The 18,567-nt window shown below is 36.6% G+C and overlaps 1 protein-coding gene across 1 annotated transcript in view; it reads left to right on the top strand.

Annotated features, from left to right (window-relative positions):
• STK38L (serine/threonine kinase 38 like) overlaps positions 1–14,006 on the top strand; it is an 82,511-nt gene extending 68,505 nt beyond the window's left edge. The window contains exons 7-15 of the mRNA XM_061417564.1: positions 740–863; positions 2,419–2,573; positions 2,932–3,034; positions 3,217–3,278; positions 5,759–5,876; positions 6,307–6,430; positions 7,784–7,879; positions 10,128–10,219; positions 10,324–14,006. Coding sequence (XP_061273548.1) covers positions 740–863; positions 2,419–2,573; positions 2,932–3,034; positions 3,217–3,278; positions 5,759–5,876; positions 6,307–6,430; positions 7,784–7,879; positions 10,128–10,219; positions 10,324–10,451 — 1,002 coding nt within the window. The 3' untranslated portion in view covers positions 10,452–14,006. The remainder of the gene's footprint in view (positions 1–739; positions 864–2,418; positions 2,574–2,931; positions 3,035–3,216; positions 3,279–5,758; positions 5,877–6,306; positions 6,431–7,783; positions 7,880–10,127; positions 10,220–10,323) is intronic.
• The last annotated feature ends 4,561 nt before the right edge of the window (positions 14,007–18,567 follow it).

The raw sequence follows: 18,567 nt of genomic DNA, 5'->3' as shown, positions 1-18,567 counted from the left end.
GCTTTAGGCCAGAGTTCATAATGGCACACAGTGAAAATAGCAAAAGCATAAAATCAAATTATTCTATTGTTAATTAAATTTGAAGAAAGAATGTATAGATGTATCAGTGGGAAAACATCTGAAAATTAACTGTACCAACCCCACAAATCACTCATTTCATAAAGTTTTTCAGTCTCCAAAATGTTCATTTAATAGTAACTGTAATAATTATGTGTCTGACAAGTCATAGCAAAATCCCAAAAAGTTATATAAGAATTTGCTGTAGATCATGTTTATGGATATTATAAAGGTTTATTATAACAAAATAATATAAAATTATTATAAATGTTTCAACTTCTTAAAGCACCCTAATAGTTAAAGGCCAAGTCAGGCCCTTTGTTGGACTGGTAACAATTAAAAAATTGTTGAGGACTCTGACTTTGTCATACCAATCTATAGGGCATTGCTAACTACTTAACTTTTAATAAAAGTCAGACCAGGACCCTAAATTTATTTGACGAAGCCAAGATCCTTGGTTAGGTGGAGATTCTGGTTAGAAAATCTTTAGACTAATCATTTTTCTACCTCAAAAGTCTCAGCTTCCCTCTGTGATTCCACCTTTTCAGACCTAAAGATATCAGCTAAAATAAACTGTTTCCTGAACTTCTCCATATTTAATGAGAATATGGTGATTGTTAAGAAGTAAGCTTGAAAAATGTGTAACGTGTTACAATTATTTTTTCAAAATACATTCATCCAGGTGGCCCATATCCGAGCAGAAAGAGATATTTTGGTAGAAGCAGATGGTGCCTGGGTGGTGAAGATGTTTTACAGTTTTCAAGACAAGAGGAACCTTTATCTAATCATGGAATTTCTCCCTGGAGGTAAAAGCAAACGTAATAGTAATGACAGGCCAACACAAACACATCTTTATATCTATGATTTTATTGATTATATAAATCAATAAGCTAGGGATATTTTATACCTCTGGCTCTGAGGTTTTACACAGTCATAATTTTCTAATCATTCTTCCCATAATAATACTAATTTGAACCACAAATCAGATTGTTTTGAAGAAATGATAAAGCTGGCACATTTTAAATATTATTATTCTGTTTACTGTATATAATTTTTTAGATCTTTGCAAGTCTAGAGTTGAGAACAAGTCACCAAAGAAGAAAACAGACAACCCAGTGGGCAAATGATAGGCAGTGTAAGGAATAGAACTCTGGTTGGTCTACGAATAGATGAGAAAGTGTTCAGCTTTACTCATATTCAGGGAAATGCAAATTAAAACAAGAATGAGATTCCATTTCTCACTCAACCATCTGATTGGTAGAAACATTAATAGTCTGATGAGGCTGTGGGGGAAACCTGGCCCCTCATCTGTGCAGAGGAATCTCTGACTCTTAGGGAGAGCAGTTCAGAGATGCCAGGAAAGTTAAAAAGGCATGTGTCCTACAGTCAGGGATTCTTCCCCACACGTGCACAAGAGGCCTCATGGCAGCAGCGTCGAAGAGTGAAACCCTAGATGCAAGATGACTGTCCATCAGTAGAAGAATGGATAAGTAAAACATGGCATACTTATGTCATTAAATGTTTTACAGTAGTTAAAAGTCAGGAGCTGTATTTGTTTCAACAGTAAGATCTCAGAAATCAACAGAGATAAAGCAAGCTGTGGAATTATATGTACAGTTGATATCACTTATGCCATTTTAAAAACCATAAAAAAGACTCTAAATTCATAGATTAATATATATGCATCTGAAAACATTTCAAAAATAAGCTGGAAGAATACACACCAAAGCAAATCCATGATAATGGCAACTCAACAAAAAGGGGAAGGAATAGAATGGAAACAGAGGATAAAGTATTTGCGTGGTATTTTTTTTTAAAGACTTGAAGCATCATGAAAAAATATTAACAGTTGTCAATTTTGAGTTGTAAATTTACCATAGTGTTTCTTCTTTGTCCCTTGTAAAAGAGGAAAATTTCTTGGGAACAAGAACATCTAGAAGTGACCCTTTTGGTGGAATAATGACCTATCTTTGTTGGCCCAAAGAGTGCTGAGTGCTTTTGAAACTTGAATTTGAAAGAATATATCCCATTTCCAGATGTGCTTACATGCATTCATTTTCCCGGTTTGATATATTTTCCTCAGCAACTTATTTCTGGATGTTGAATGGTAGATACTATATATCATTATCAGTTCTGCTGTGATTTGATTTCACATATTTTCTACCTTAAAACCATTACATGTCATGAAACTTCTCCTTAATGAGCTTTTTTTATTTGGCCCTAGAGATGGTTGGAAGAACTCTGGGTGGATCATAAAATGCAGAAATGAGGCTCATGTTGTATATTACAAAGACATCTTTTACAAAACATTCCCCCTTTTGAGGCGTTACTAATACAGGGTACTTACTCTCATTTACTTAGGTGACATGATGACATTGCTAATGAAGAAGGATACTTTGACAGAAGAGGAAACACAGTTCTACATTTCAGAGACTGTTCTGGCAATAGATGCAATCCACCAGTTGGGTTTCATCCATCGGGATATTAAACCAGACAACCTTTTGTTAGATGCCAAGGCATGTGAATAAACTGGTGAATTACTAGGTCACTGATGTTTTATGCTGTAAAAGAGGTGATTTTGTGATTGGAAATGGGCAACTGCAATTTATATGACGGGTAACCTACATTATTTCATAAACTGGTACAGTAGGAGAGAGCCCTTGAAGTGAAATGACATCAAGGGAAAATTGGCTGTATTTTTATCATCTTCCATTTTCTCCTTCTTAAAATAATCAACATCAAATATTGATAAGTTTGCATTTCACCTGTAGGAGTTCTAAGCTAAGAATTTTTATGATTGCATTTAGAAGAAGAGTTTTAAATAAGCCTTTTGTCTCTAATGATTTTATGAGTTTTTTCCTTTTTTTTCCTTAGGGTCATGTAAAATTATCTGATTTTGGTTTGTGCACGGGATTAAAGAAGGCTCATAGGACTGAATTCTATAGAAATCTTACCCACAACCCACCAAGTGACTTCTGTAAGTTGGATTTTTTTTCGAGTTAAAGTAGCCCAGCTGGTTTAATCCAGGACTGTTGAGAACTGAAGCTTCTCTCCTTCTCCTCAACCCTTAAACTGGTGTGTTTTCAATGCATGTATGTGAATTTGTTTTTTGGTAAGAGTTTTTCCCTCATAATTACAATTCTGTCTCATTGAAATTAGCATTCCAGAACATGAACTCAAAGAGGAAAGCAGAAACATGGAAGAAGAATAGGAGACAACTGGTAAGTAGCCAGATTTGGAAGAAAGAATTTTGGGCCCTGGTCCTAAAACCTCATTTGGTATTTGTTTTACAATTTAGAGTTTCACAATAATTAGTTCTTACTTCCTAGCAGTGATAGAGCTTGTTCTGAGATCATATAGTTTTCTTAATTTTTCTGTAACATTTCCATGCCTATAAAGGAAAATGCCACTTTTATATTTTATGATTTCACTTCAGAGTATTTTATCAAGCATATCTATAGTTATGCGTTTGTCTGTTTACCAGTGCTAGCACTTTCTATAAAACTCACCGAGATGAGTGTGTGTGTGTGCTAGGTCACTTCAGTCTTGTCTGGCTCTGTGCGACCATATAGACTGTAGCCTGCCAGGCTCCTCTGTCCATGGGATTCTCCAGTACTGGAGTGGGTTGCCATACCCTCCTCCAGGGGATCTTCCCAACCCAGGGATTGAACCTGTGTCTTTTATGTCTACTTGCATTGGCAGGCGGGTTTCTTTACTGCTAGCACCACCTGGGAGATGAGTGTAAATTGAGGTAAATGCTGAGTGATATTCATGTTTCCATTTTCCCTACCTGTCCTGATACAACAAATATTAGTCAGCATAAGTAAGGTTATTGTGTGTTTCTAAGAACTTCATAGACAAAGTAAACAAAGTTTGTTGTCATGTTAAGAGTGTTACAATAAAATAGAATTGAAAAGCAGACTTTACCACAAATTGTTGTCATGTTAACAGTGTTACAATAAAATGGAATTGAAAAGCAGACTTTATTGAATGACTCCTTTAATGCCCAACAGCACTGTCTGTTTTTAACCCTACAAGCTTTCTCCTCTATTACTTAGCAAATATTAGAATCATTTGTCCCTTTTCCTCTTTCCTTTTATCCTGTGAACATTTGTCAAGGTTACAAATGTGCCTTTTGACTTTAATTTCCTAACTTCTTATACAATGCCTGGTACATATCAACAGATATCTATAAATATTTGTTAAATTCTGCCAAGGGATGAAGAGAAACTTACTCAGCAGTCCCTCAGGAAGGTAAACAGACTGAAAGGCAAGAGTCTGGTACCCTCTCAAAGCAAATAAAATGACCTTTGCATTATTGAGCTCATTCTCTCATTAGCCCAAGTAAACTTTTTGTGCTTGTAAAACATTTTGGTGTTTTAAAGTTTTCAAAAATATTTTTTAAATGTTTTGAGCTATGCATTAATGACAGAATATTATTTCTACTTTTAAATGTGTCACTTGTAGATCAGATTTTACAACTGAGAAAAGAATTGCAGTATTTCCTACTTTCGGAGAAGGCAATGGCACCCCACTCCAGTACTCTTGCCTGGAAGATCCCATGGACGGAGGAGCCTGGTAGGCTGCAGTCCATGGGGTCGCTGAGGGTCGGACACGACTGAGAGACTTCACTTTCACTTTTCACTATCATGCATTGGAGAAGGAAATGACAACCCACTCCAGTGTTCTTGCCTGGAGAATCCCAGGGACGGGGGAGCCTGATGGGCTGCCGTCTATGGGGTCACACAGAGTCGGACATGACTGAAGTGACTTAGCATTAGCATTTCCTACTTTTAAAGGGAAATATGAATACTGCCTAAAACTATGGTGGAAATTCTGTACCCCCTAATTACAGAATATTCACAATCATTACTCATGTGCAGATTTTAATATTCTTGTGACCATCATCATGACTTACATCAGTGTTTTCTAGTGAAGAAATAGAGCGGACTCTTGGTGTTTGGGGCAGGAAATTCCTTTAGAGCCTATATTCCCCGCCACTAAATGCCAATCATGTCCTTCCCCAGATCATAGAAATGTTAAAATCTGCTGTTACACATTTTCAAATGGCCCCTAGAGTACTACCTGTAATAGAAAATTGCTGCCTTAAGGAAAGTTTTTGTAAGATTTTATATGAATTAAGAATGAAAAACTGCATTGCTTTCTAATAGATAAGCAGTGCCCTGGAAATGAGTTTATAATGAAAATACCTGATCTTTATATGGGAGGCTGTGGTTTACAGACACGTTCCTTTGCTTTTTTCATCCTCGTACCTACTCTGTTAGGGCAGGAATTATTAGTCCAGTTTTATGTAAGCAGAAGTTGAGGCTCAAAAAAGCTGAATAACTTGCCTGAGAGCAAGTATTGAGTACAGAAGCCAGGCTGACTGAACACAACCTTTTTATTCTTTTTTGGAATGGATTTAGTACTGAATACATAAATAACTTAGTTGAGCTCTTTAGGGACAGAAATCATGTCTTAACATATTATCTGACTCCATGCCTTTCACTAAAGCCTTATACATGATAAACCTGCAAAACACATATTCGATTCAAAATTAGCTTCTGTATATTTTAGTTTTTCCAGTAGTGAGCCATACTCAGATCTTTCAAAAATATATATATATACTATATATATATATATACACTATATATATATAGAGAGAGAGAGAACACTGGTTTGACAAGCTGTTCCTTTGCAGGCATATTCTACAGTTGGGACACCAGATTACATTGCTCCAGAAGTATTCATGCAGACTGGCTACAACAAATTGTGTGACTGGTGGTCTTTGGGAGTAATTATGTATGAAATGCTAATAGGTATGTTTTATTATTCATTTATGTACATACCATGTAAATCAGAGCACCACTGATTGAACATACTGTAGATATTATGGGCTAAAATATCTGAACTCTTTAAGCTGATTTCTTCATCCCCCAATGTTAAATACACAATGATAAATATTAGTGAGCTCTCTAGGGATCCTGTGTCAGGAAGGAGGCATTTAACCAGAATTCCTAGGTATCTAAATTGTATCTGCGTGACCTTTTAGGTGAAAGAGGGGCAATGCTTTAAATCCTTTATTTTGTTGACTTTATAAGCCATTTTATTATAAATGGATGAATGTTGGTATTTTTTTATTGTTAAGTAGAGCGCTCAGGGCTGTTTTGTTTTTTGTGATATGTAGATAGTAGGTGCAGCAAATTTGATCATAAAGGCTAATGAAACCTTATTTCCTGTGATACTTAGGATATCCACCTTTCTGCTCTGAAACACCTCAAGAAACATACAGGAAAGTGATGAACTGGAAAGAAACTCTGGTATTTCCTCCAGAGGTGCCTATATCTGAGAAAGCCAAGGACTTAATTCTTAGGTTAGTAGTTAAATCTCTTAAAGAGGTTATGGTATCTTAAGGCCTCACAGGGACCTAAAAGATTAAATTGCCTATTTCAGTTTTGTGGGAATAAAAAGACTCACTGATCTATACAGTTTAAGAACTCAGTAAAGAAAAGGCATTTTGTTTTTTTTTAATGCAGATTCTTAAAAGGTAATATTCAGGGGAAAAAAAAAGAGTTAAGAGGGAAGAAGTCTTATATTATTTCAGAGGTCACTCCTGTTGGATTACAATGACTTTATCCCCTAAAGAGAAAGGGAAAATAAATTCTTAGTAGCAGTTCATATCACAAAAGTCTATGTAAGAAAAACACCAATACAGTATATTAATGCATATATATGAAATTTAGAAAGATGGTAATGATGACCCTCTATGTGAGACAGCAAAAGAGACACAGATGTAAAGAACAGACTTTTAGACTCAGTGGGAGGAGGTGAGGGTGGGATGATTTGAGAAAATAGCATTGAAACATGTATATTATCATATGTGAAATAGATTGCCAGTCCAGGTTCAATGAATGAGACAGGGTGCTCAGGGCTGGTGCACTGGGATGACCCTGAGGGATGTGATGGGGAGGGAGGTGGGAGGGGGCTTCAGGATGGGGACACATGTACACCCATGGCTGATTCATGTGAATGTATGGCAAAAGCCACCACAATATTGTAAAGTAATTAGCCCCCAATTAAAAAAAAAGTCTATGTATGAAACCTTTTCTAAGCAAAAGATTCATTCTTTTTCTCAACTAAGATGAAGTGTTTAGGTTCTATTGTGGATTCCTAGAAGGAATATGAATTGGGACAATCTTATAAAAAAAAATCTTCAAACTGTCTTTGACCTTTGACCCAGCAATTCTACTTCTAGGAATTTTGCATATGCAGATAATCAGATGTGTGTAAAGATTTAGGATATATTATGTTATCTTGATACTGTTTTTAGTAATGAAAGGTTGAAAATCATCTAACTGGCAATGGTGAAGTAGCTAAGTAAATTGTAGTGTTTCCATGTGTAAACTTTAGAAAACAAATGTATAGAAAAATAGTTAAATGACTTTGGGAAATGTTCTCAGTATATTAAGTGAAAAAAAAAATAATGGAAACTCCTTATCAACACCATATTTTTGAAATTATAGTAAAAGACTGGAAGGAAGTAGCCTCCAACTGTTTGCAATAGTTATGTCTGAATAGTGCAGTTATAGATGATTTCTGTTTTTCCTCACATTTCTCACAATAGAGTTAACTTCAGTAAACAGCAAAAAAGATGAAATGTTGGAAATAATGCAGAGTACTTGAGATGTAGTCTGCATATTATAATTTCTGTGTTCCCATTTTCTAGGTTTTGTATTGATTCTGAAAATAGAATTGGGAATAGTGGAGTAGAAGAAATAAAAAGTCATCCTTTTTTTGAAGGCGTCGACTGGGGGCACATCAGGTATGTTTACAGGCTTTGAGTGGGATAAGGCCGTGTGAGTGAAAACTTTCTACTAGATTTGGTGATTAATTTACCTCTGATTCTGATTGATTAAATACAAGAGGTAACATTGTGGTCATGTGGTAAGTTAGTGTTTTCTGGATTATATAAATGAGTGAGACTGTAGTGGCCATAGCTAAATGACTCATTTTATGTAACATCCACTTTAAGAAACAAGCACATACTGTGCCAGTTTAGATTTTGATATGCAAAGTTACATGATGAAGGCTGTTAGCACAACAAAGATGTAATTACATTTAATACTGTATAACTATTTTTGTCCTCTCATATTCTATACTGTGTTTCCTTTATTAATTTTGAAGAATATACAGTCCCTCTTATAAACACTGTGAAAATGAAAGTCACTCAGTCGTGTCCAACTCTTTGCAAACCCATGCATTATACAGTCCATGGAATTCTCCAGGCCAGAATACTGGAGTGGGTAACCTTTCCCGTCTCCAGGATATCTTCCCAACTCAGGGATCGAACCCAGGTCTCCCGCATTGTGAGAGAAGTTAAATAATGCAGGTAACTTTTAAGAACTGGCTTAGAGGAGTTTGTTGTGAGCATTGGCCTTTATTCATTTTGTGGCCAAACTGTCTTCAGCAGTTCTGGTCTCTCCCCCACACAGCAACAGTTCAGAAACAAATCTGATTGTGCCATTTCCTTCCTTCTCTTTGTACTCAGAGAGAGATACTAAGGGTCCTTCCCTGCTTTTCAGGATCTTGGGATATGATTCTTGCCTCACCTGTAGAAGCTGCATCTTGTGTGGTTCCTGCCCCATCCCTCCCACCCTAGGGCATTGTCGTTTACTCTTCATTATGACGAAAATGCTCTTCACCTCTCTGGCCTCCCTGCCCTCAGTCCTGCCTCGCCTAGGCTCGCCAGCCCCCCTTTCCACTTTCAAGACAGCTAAGTGTCCCCTCACGGGAGCCCCTACAACGTGCTAGACACTCTACCTGATTCTGGAGTAGGTATATTGGGGGGGACTGTTAACTGTATGTCCAGCACTGTTTTAAGTACTTTACATTTCTCATCTTATCCTCATAATAAGCCTTATACAATAGGTATTATTATTATCCCCATTTTACAAATGAGAAAACTAAGTCACAGAGAAGTAATTTGCCTTACTAGTGCCTCAGCTAGTAAGTGATCTGGCTAGAACTGAGTCCAGGCAGTGTGATTCCGGAGTCCTGACTCTAAACCGCTACACTGCATTTTACTGTCTGTGTGTCATCTCATTGAGCAGAACTATCACATGATTCCCCCTGTTACGGTTGAAAGAATGCTTACAGACTACCAGTCCAGTCCCCTGGTTTTACATGAGGGAAGAGTCACAATGTCTAAGGTCATTCTGATAATTACTAGAGATTAGATCTCAGGGCACCAGAGTTTATACTTTTTTACACTAAACTAATATAAATTTATTAAGTTAGTACATTAAGTGTAAATAGGTTAGAATAATTCTGGGGAAAATATAAATGTGTTTTTACAAAATTTTGTACACTTATCACCTAATTGATCATTAAGTACTTGCTGAAAAAATAGAAGCAATAAAAATTGATGAATTTCCTAAACTATTTATCCTGCTAAAAATAGTTTAGGAAATTCATCAATTTTTATTGCTTCTATTATTTAGCATGATAAAAAAACATTTTCATGACTTATTATTTTTTTTAACCTAATGCCCCCAGTTCCCTTAAAATTTATATGACTGAGAAGTTTTTGGGTTCAGATTTCATCACAAACATGTAGTCCCTTCACCATTTGAGCCCCTTATTTTCCTAAATGACTTGACTTATGAAGTGGTGGATCCTCTACTAGAAGAATTCTATTTCTAAATTAATTAGGTTGGATTCTGGTCCCCACAATGTTGAGGGTACTTTATAGAATGATAAAATTTTTTAAATAAAATTCTCTGTTCTCCTTTCCCTTTCATTAACTATTGTTTTTCCTCTTTAAAAAAAGAAACAGCATGAGAAGGTCTTGGTATAAACAAATAAAAATTCCAAGTAAATGATAATATTTTAATAAGAAAATTCTACTCAGCTATGAAATCCACTTAACTTCAGAAATTTCAGATCCATAATAAATTTCCTTGTCTCTTCTAATATCTATAGAACAGCATGCAGACTTTGCAAGTAGAATTAAGCTTTGGAAAACTGAATTCAAGAAAACTTAACCATGGTTACTCAATACTATTTTACAGGGAAAGGCCAGCAGCAATCCCTATAGAAATCAAAAGCATTGATGATACGTCAAATTTCGATGACTTTCCTGAATCTGATATTTTACAACCAGGTAAGACAGTCTCACAGTTAACCACATTTAAAAGACTATGAAAGTGATAACATATTCCATTAATGAAATTCCTTTGGTCTTGGTTAATTTTTCTATCTTTCCAGTGCCAAACACCACGGAACCGGACTACAAATCCAAAGACTGGGTTTTCCTCAATTATACCTATAAGAGGTTCGAAGGGTTGACTCAGCGTGGCTCTATCCCCACCTACATGAAGGCTGGGAAATTATGAGCGAAGACCACGTTGGCTCACAACCAAGAGAACTCAGGTAGCCGCATCACCAGGCTTGCTTGGCGTAGGTAACAGTACACGGAAATACTCCTGACGACGGTGGTGCTTCTGACTACAAGAGGAAATTCTACAGGATTAGGATTTCGAAGACTACTACAGGAATTGGTTGGCAGTGCCAGCTGGCTTTTTTCTTTTTTTAATATTATTTTTGTTAACTTTATTATATGAAGGTACTGGAATAAAAGAAATGTACATCCCTTTCTAACTGCACTGCCTACACGCGTATTAAGGTCCATTCCGCCTGTGTGTGCCGTGGCTTTGTACTGTAACACCTCTAATCAATTCAGGAGAAACACATATCATGTAAAGCAACATAGGCTAACCTGTAGGTAACACTGCAGTATTGGCTGTTTTACTGCACACCATATGGGTCTAGATAATCAATAAAAGCCATCTTCCATAGCTGGTATTAGAACACTTGCCCTATTGGTTTGGACATCTATAGAATATATATGAAGACAATTTCTGTAATGGTTTTAAGGCATTTTAAAAAGGAAATACACTGGGTTATTTAAAAAATAAAGTTTATCATCATGTTATTACACAAACTCCACAGTAGGGAGTAACGAGTTTTGAATAAGGAGGAAGTTGAACAGCTTCACTCAAGCACTCCACTAATATATTTACTTTGCATTCAGAAATACTGATGACCTTTATACATGTATTCTGTATACTCATAGGGAGATGTACTGTATCATATAAAATGTAAAGTTGCTTTTCTTGTGACAAGAGGACTTCTTTTTTAATAAGAGGACATGGCATTATTTTAATTTGATTATGGTGAGTTGAATTGAAGAAATGACCATGAAGGCTGCTTGTAGAACTACTAGTGTATTTTTATTAAACTATTTTTTTAAACGTCAAACTTCTGATCATGTAAATGAACTTGTAGAGAACAAAGAGCTATTTACTTTGGTTTTCTAGAAAGTTGTTACATATCATGGCTGGTTAACTTTTATTTGTTTTGATGAAAAATTTTCCTTTGATAGTACTTGTATTATTGTGCCATTATTTTCTTATACTCCAAATGTACCAAAGATCCTGAACAGAGTGGATGTTCGCAACTGTGGGGGATTTTACTGTCCTGCGGGAATGCTGTCTTCAGATCTTTGATGGAGGCTAGCTCATTCAAGGGCACTACTGTTCATGTTTAGCTCCATCACTGTGGTTACTGTAAACGGAATTAAGGAAATAAATGCAGGTCAGGGGGCTTGTGATTAGAGGATGGGGGAGGTGATGTCAGCAGCAAATCCCCCAAGAATGCGATAGTCTTTTCCAGCTCAACATTTTCATTTAAAAATGACTCTCTGAGGTTTTGGCTTCATCAGTAATAGCGGAGGAGTATTAATTTATCAAAGAATGGCCTAATATTTGTCTTAACTGTTAACTAGTAGAATTTCTTTTTTAGATACAACAGTTATTACTGTTATGAATGATCTGTGATCAGAATCTAAAATGATAATTTATTTGTATAGATGTTCTTCTAGTGGGGAAGAATTGCATAGGACTATTATGCAGATCTACAAAAGCTTTTATAAATGTTCCTGCTTTCTAGGGAGCTCCATGGTGTTTCAATAAGGCCATTCTATTCTTTTTTTCTTCCTGCCCTGTTCTCCCCTTCCCTTTCCTTCCTTTCCCTCCCCCACCTTCCTTCCTTCCTTCCTTCCTCCCCTTTCCCTGCTAGTATTTGTTTGATACTTATTATGTGTTCACCTAATAGTTCATCTCCATTTTTCTTATCTGGAACATGTGACCAAGTATTTAGGAGAGAGAACTATTAAAATTTTGGGGTTGTCTCCTTTTGCCTAGCTCTGGTTTTTCTAATTACAACTGCCTCTAATTTTAAAAACTCTCTAACTTACATTTAGTTTTATGAAATTTTTCTCATTCCCCCCATTCCCCACTGTTTTTTTAAAAAGGATGTTTTGCTAGTGTGAATGGGTAACATACAAGGAAATTGCAACATACTCTGGTTCTACTATGGTAACTATTCTAGTATTAAAAAATTTCATTAATTCAAGTGAGAGAGAGAGAGATTGATATAAAAGAGCTGAATAACCTAAGTTTACCTTTTAACTGAATAAGAATAGAGCATTTTAGTTTCCATTTCCTTCATTCTTATTAATAGGAAGAACTTGGGGATAGTTATGGTTTCTTGGCAGCAGAAGGGCAGTTATGAAAAGTTTACCTTGTTAAGATACTCATTTTTCCCTGGAGTTGAGTGATTCATAATCTTTGGGGTTTCCTCCTCATCAAAAGCATTTCTTAAGTGCCTATCTAAAAGCAATTAAAGACTGTGTCTGCCCTTTGGAAGCTAAGAATTTGATTCATAAAGCAAATTAGATAATTTGCAAAGTACCCTTGAGCTTGAATTTTCTCTTATTATATACTTCCCATATTTCAGGTGAACCATTTAATTTAAATGACAAAACCCTATCTAATCAACAGAGCATAATGACATTTTCTTTAAATTAGACTCTATTTTGAATTAAAGAGTTTTGTTATAAACTGTGTGTTTTTGGTTTTTCTAAGTATATAGAAAGCTTGTATAATTCAGATTTGTTGATTTCCTGATTTAATGTAGACTTTGACTTTTTTTATTAAAAAACCTTTGTATTAAAGCAAGTTATGTTTTTTCTTTTATGCTTTTCTTATTTACATGGCTTTAAATGTTTAAATTTATTGAAGCGTAGTGCTATCTGAGAATAGGAAATTTCTTATCAACCTTTACTGAATGGAATATATATCTGATTTAATAAGCTATTAGTTGAATGGAAAATAACAAGTATGGAATATTCAAAACTGGTTGCTTAGGGTTAAGATAGGGTTTCATTTATTTCTGTAATATACTTTTTCTGTTTTTTTTAAACACCTGTTATCTTTGTGTAGATCTGTAAATCTTACAATATTTTAAAGTACATTTATTTTTGGTGTTTTATTGTAGAAAACCTTTAGACAATCAACCTAGCAGTATCTACTGGTAGGAGAAACAGCTATCCATCTATCAATGATCTACAAAGAAATGGATTGAAATTTTAATCAGTAGAGAGGTCCCTGCCTACAAAACACATTCTATTTTCTCTCTGAATTGCTAAGAGTCAGAACATTCAAAATAACTATTTTGCTACAACCATGAATATTTCCCTTGTCTTTATTTAAATTTTGTTTTCTCTATAGAAGTGCACTTATCTCTGGAACATTTTAATGAAACAAACACTTGGAACAAATATAAATACAGTACACTTAGGACTACTAGAGATATTTTAGATTTTTATGAAAAAATGAGAGTAATATTGCTACTTTTAAAAGGACTGAAGTAATAAAGATAGATGTTAGTTATTTTTAAAGCAATATAAATTATTCAGCAGTTGTCTGGAAAATAAAAACCAGGCTATTGAGTTCTGTGTTCAGTTACTGAGTTTCAAAAAAATGTTTTGGTGGCATCATGCACTTTTCATTGAAGGTAAGAAAAGAATAAAAAGTATGTTTACAATATTTTTGTTGGTGAGGTTTTTTGGTTATATTTTTGAATTTTGACATAGATGTTACCCAAACCTCAAGAAAGCCTGCTTTGTAAAGGGATCCAACTTTTACCCTTAAAGATCACATCAAGAACAACATATTGGATAAATATTTTAAGTTTCAATTTTCTTATGTTTAAACACTTAAGATAGTTGTACAGGTTTATATGCAGCTACTCCACTAGGCCAAAATCAATTAGCAGGTAGAAATGAAAATATGCCTCAAAATACCAATGGAAACTAGGGATATAAGTGCCCAGGGTACCCAGGTACTACTTCGTCTATCCCACTGGAGACACCGATCAGTGATCATGATACTGTTTCTGCCAGTCTCAGAGAGAGCCAGTCAGAATCCTGTTCATCCTAGCTGTGCTTCCAGCTATGCCCTGACTGACATCATTTTAGTAATGCTATTGTTAAAATGGTAAAAATACTGAATATTAAAATTTGGAATTCAGAGCAAATTTTGATATTCTACATTTATCTTTCAAAAGCATCTTGTTAAAAGAACTTACATTTTGCTTTATAAAATGCTTTCACTTAGCTTACTCATTTTGGTCTTTTCTACTACTCTGTGAAAGAAACATAATATTTTACAGATGATAAACATGAAACTGAGTGTGAATTACCCAAACTCAGGTAATAGATTGCTCTTGAACCAAGTCTGGGGCTCCTTCCATTCCCCAGATAACAGAGCACACTTCCTTAACAAATTATCTGATATGCTTCTAGACCTCAGAAAAACACATGGGAAGCCAGTGACCAAGTTGGTATTTCGGGTGCTTTTGACTGCAAGTATAAGATGCAAGTAAAAATGCAAAAATAAGGAAAATGAGTATCTTGTGTAAAACTAAGACACAAGATAGGGACCTTCCAGAGTAAATTTAGCATCTCAAAAACGTCTTCAAGAACAGATTCTTTCTAGTTTTCTACATTGTCATCAGCAGAGTGTTGGATGTCCTTGGGCTTGTTTTCTCAGAGGGCTGGATGGCTACAGGGACTCTAAGCATCAAATTGTCATACAAGTCTTTAAAAAGGAGATTGTTCATCCTCTTTTTAAGAGTAAGGAAAATCTTTTCCAGAAGCATTCTAAGCAAAGAACCCTGCCCTCCAACCCTACTTTGTTGGCCTTGATTATGCCATCCATCCATTCCTACAATAGTACCTGGTCTGTTGATTGATTTAAACTAAGCAGGCTTCACATCCTTGGTACAGAGTGCTGCTGCTAAGTCGCTTCAGTCGTGTCCAACTCTGTGCGACCCCATAGACGGCAGCCCACGAGGCTCCCCCATCCCTGGGATTCTCTAGGCAAGAACATCTGGAGTGGGTTGCCATTTCCTTCTCCAATGCATGAAACTGAAAAGTGAAAGTGAAGTCGCTTAGTCGTGTCTGACTCTTCGAGACCCCATGGACTGCAGCCCATCAGGCTCCTCCGTCCATGGCATTTTCCCGGCAAGAGTACTGGAGTGGGTTGCCATTGAGGCTCCCCTAAAGCACATGGCCACCTGACACCAGAACCAAATTGGAGTTAACCCCCAAGATAATTAAAAGGGTGCCACACTGGTTTATACCAATGGTTCTTACTGAAGCCACTGCACTTGGGTTTTGTTACTGATTCTGCCATTGCCTACATATGAACTGAAGGGCTGATCCATTAACACCTTTTCTGACGCATGTGAAATAAGAGTACTGAGGACCACTGTGCTAGACCATAGCTCAGCTACTGGGAGCCTAGGTTGCTTGTCCAGAGAAGCAGGAGTAGGGGTGGTCTCTGGACATCATACAAACAATGGATGTTTGGCCCAGTGACCAGGGTTTGGTCTTTTTAGTGCTACTGCCAAGGCTTCCAGCTGCCATTTGTCTCACGGGTCCATCTCCCACAAAGCTGTTATACCAGTCACAGGGATCCTCATCTACTTACTTCCTCTCAAGATCCAGGCAAGGGTGGGCCTAATGACTGGCCTCATCACTAGTGGCTCAACTGCTTTGTCTAACTTGAGAAGATAGGCTATGATTAGTAGAAATCAAAACATTTCTCAGGAGGTTGTGCTAAAAACCATTACAAAGTTTATTACTGTTCATTCTAAAGCATTCCTTAGCAAATCCTTAAATGTTGAGATGACTTATAAGTCTCTGCCAAAGGGAGAAATACATAACAGGAAAGGGAGATTGTCGTTTGCCTTTCCTGTCCTCTTAGGTAAGTTAAGCATGGACAAAACTTGAAAAATCCTCCAGTATGGGTCTATATAGTAGAGGACTGAGGAGGGTCTAGGGTACCATACATGTTGTAAGACTGTCCAAAACGTCCAAAAGTAAAAATTACTTCAGCTTTTGACACTTACATATACAAATACATACTCTCTAAGGAAAAAAGAGGCAGTAGCTCCACATATAAAGAGATGTCTGTAAACTATTCCCTCTTGTTCTAAGTTTTGTTCTCCCTGTATTTGTCTTGGAATTTTAGTTTATTGCTACTTCTGTCCTCTGGCTTATAGAAATACACACACACACACATACACACACACAACTTCTCCTTTGCAACAACCTAGGCTTAAGAAAATTCATTTTTGGCTAGTTGAAGCAATATTTCCTGAAATAGAGTACTTGGTGCAACTATTTCAGACTCAACTAGGATACTTGTTTGGATAAAGATTTAGTGTGTCTCACCCCAGACTTACTAAGTCAGAGTTTCTGGGGTGTTCTGAACTTCTGCACAGTCTCAATTCTGAGCTACTGAGCTCAGAAACTACTGAGCTAAAGGAAAAAGGACACTGGTTGGACTTTTCTAAAATGAAATAATACCTGCCTCACTGACTGTTATGAAAACATCTATTTGAAGTAATGGATGTCCAGTTGGTGATGTACGGCAGTCAGTGCTTAATAGCCATGCCTGGCACAGTGTAGACACTCTACAAGCATTTGTGAACAAATGAATAACTGCATTTTATGAGCAGCCCTACTCCCCCTCTAAGGCCAATCTCAAAGTGTTTTCATGTTTAATAAATACATAAATCAACTCCAAAAGCATTGAAATGAACTATAGCCTTTGCTAAAGTTGTTATTTTCCAGGGAAATAATGTAAGAGGGTTTGCATTACACAATGAAGCTTCCTAAATACCTTTAAAAATACTCTCAAATTTCCACTCCCAGTAGCCGCTGCCACCACCACTTCTGCTCTTTCTCATGAGTATACCCTCCTGCAATTACCTTCTCTGCGTCTCACCTCCATGGGCCAAGCTCAAGCTGCTTTCTCCCATTCCAGAAGCCCATGAGACACCTATCTCTCAAAACACGTTTGTGCCCCTCTGTTTCTCCTAACTGCATTCCCACTCATCAACCTGCTCAGCAAATCCAGGAACCTTCCCCAGAATTCACCCTCCATGGAACGTCAGGGGTGGAGGAGTGATGGGGAAGAAAGAGTAGTTTTAAATATTAATAATTATTTCCTCAGTCACTTAGGAGCTCATTAATGGGTATTTATTTTTATACATCACTGGAGATGGGGATCTTCAATTTAACTATAATTCGAAACAGGTGATTTCTGTTGTTGTTGTTCTGGACCAACTGAAATATATATGTGAACTTAAAGGGTCCTCCAAACAAAATTGCATTGTTACAACCCCAACAGGAGGTTGACAAGAATAGGAATTTATAGTGTGCTAGGCAGTGGTTCCTAATGTCAGTCTTGTTCTTGCTTGAGTATTTGGCAGTGAAGGAAATTAATGAACAAACTAAATTCCCCCTAAGATTAGCAATGGTTCCTGAAAGCAAAGTTTTTCCTGGGCTTTGGGGAAGGAAACCACATTGGCCGGAAGGAACTATACCATCCACTCTGCAAGTTCTGTTTCAAATCACCTTCTTACATTTTGCTCAAGGAGAAAATATGAAAAGACCACTAGTAAGAAAGGAGAGATGAATTTCCTATCCATCTGTCAAGATATTGTGTGATTATCTCTGCCTTATCCTAGGAGGTATAGTATAACCACTCTAAAAAAAAAAAAAAATCTTAGGAAGTAAAGCTCCAGAGTTTAAAGAAAAAGTTGAAAGCAGAATTTAAATTTGAACAACTGGGGAAACACACATTAAAGTATGAGAATGATTTGCCCCAAGGAGTCCTGTGTGTCTGCTCTTTGTGTGTTACACATCACATTTAGGTACCAGATTCCTGGCTTTTGCTCTCAGGCTTTTGGTGGAAGTGAATCATCATTTCTAAGACATGAGGACTGTGATGATTCACCAGCAAGCTTATCATATCACGTATGAACCCCTGAGGAGATCTGACTTTCACCATCTGGCTTCTACTGTATATTGAATGATTCTGGCCAAAACACTCATTTCTGAACCTCTGTTTGCCTACTGAGAAGACAAGAATTATAAGTGTTCAACCACCTCACAAAGGTTGTTATAAGGCTCACCTGAGATGATAAAGGGAAAAACACTTTGTAAGCAAGACAGCGTGTTTGTAGCTTGTCCGTCCCAGCTCAGTCGCTAAGCTGTGTCCAGTTCTTTGCGACACCATGGACTGAAGCCTGTGC

Source organism: Bos javanicus, chromosome 5 (genome assembly GCF_032452875.1).
Source record: "Bos javanicus breed banteng chromosome 5, ARS-OSU_banteng_1.0, whole genome shotgun sequence".
NCBI classification, from domain to species: Eukaryota; Metazoa; Chordata; class Mammalia; order Artiodactyla; family Bovidae; genus Bos; species Bos javanicus.
The sequence above is the reverse complement of the archived record's forward strand: the minus strand, read 5'-3'. Positions and strand labels throughout refer to the sequence as shown.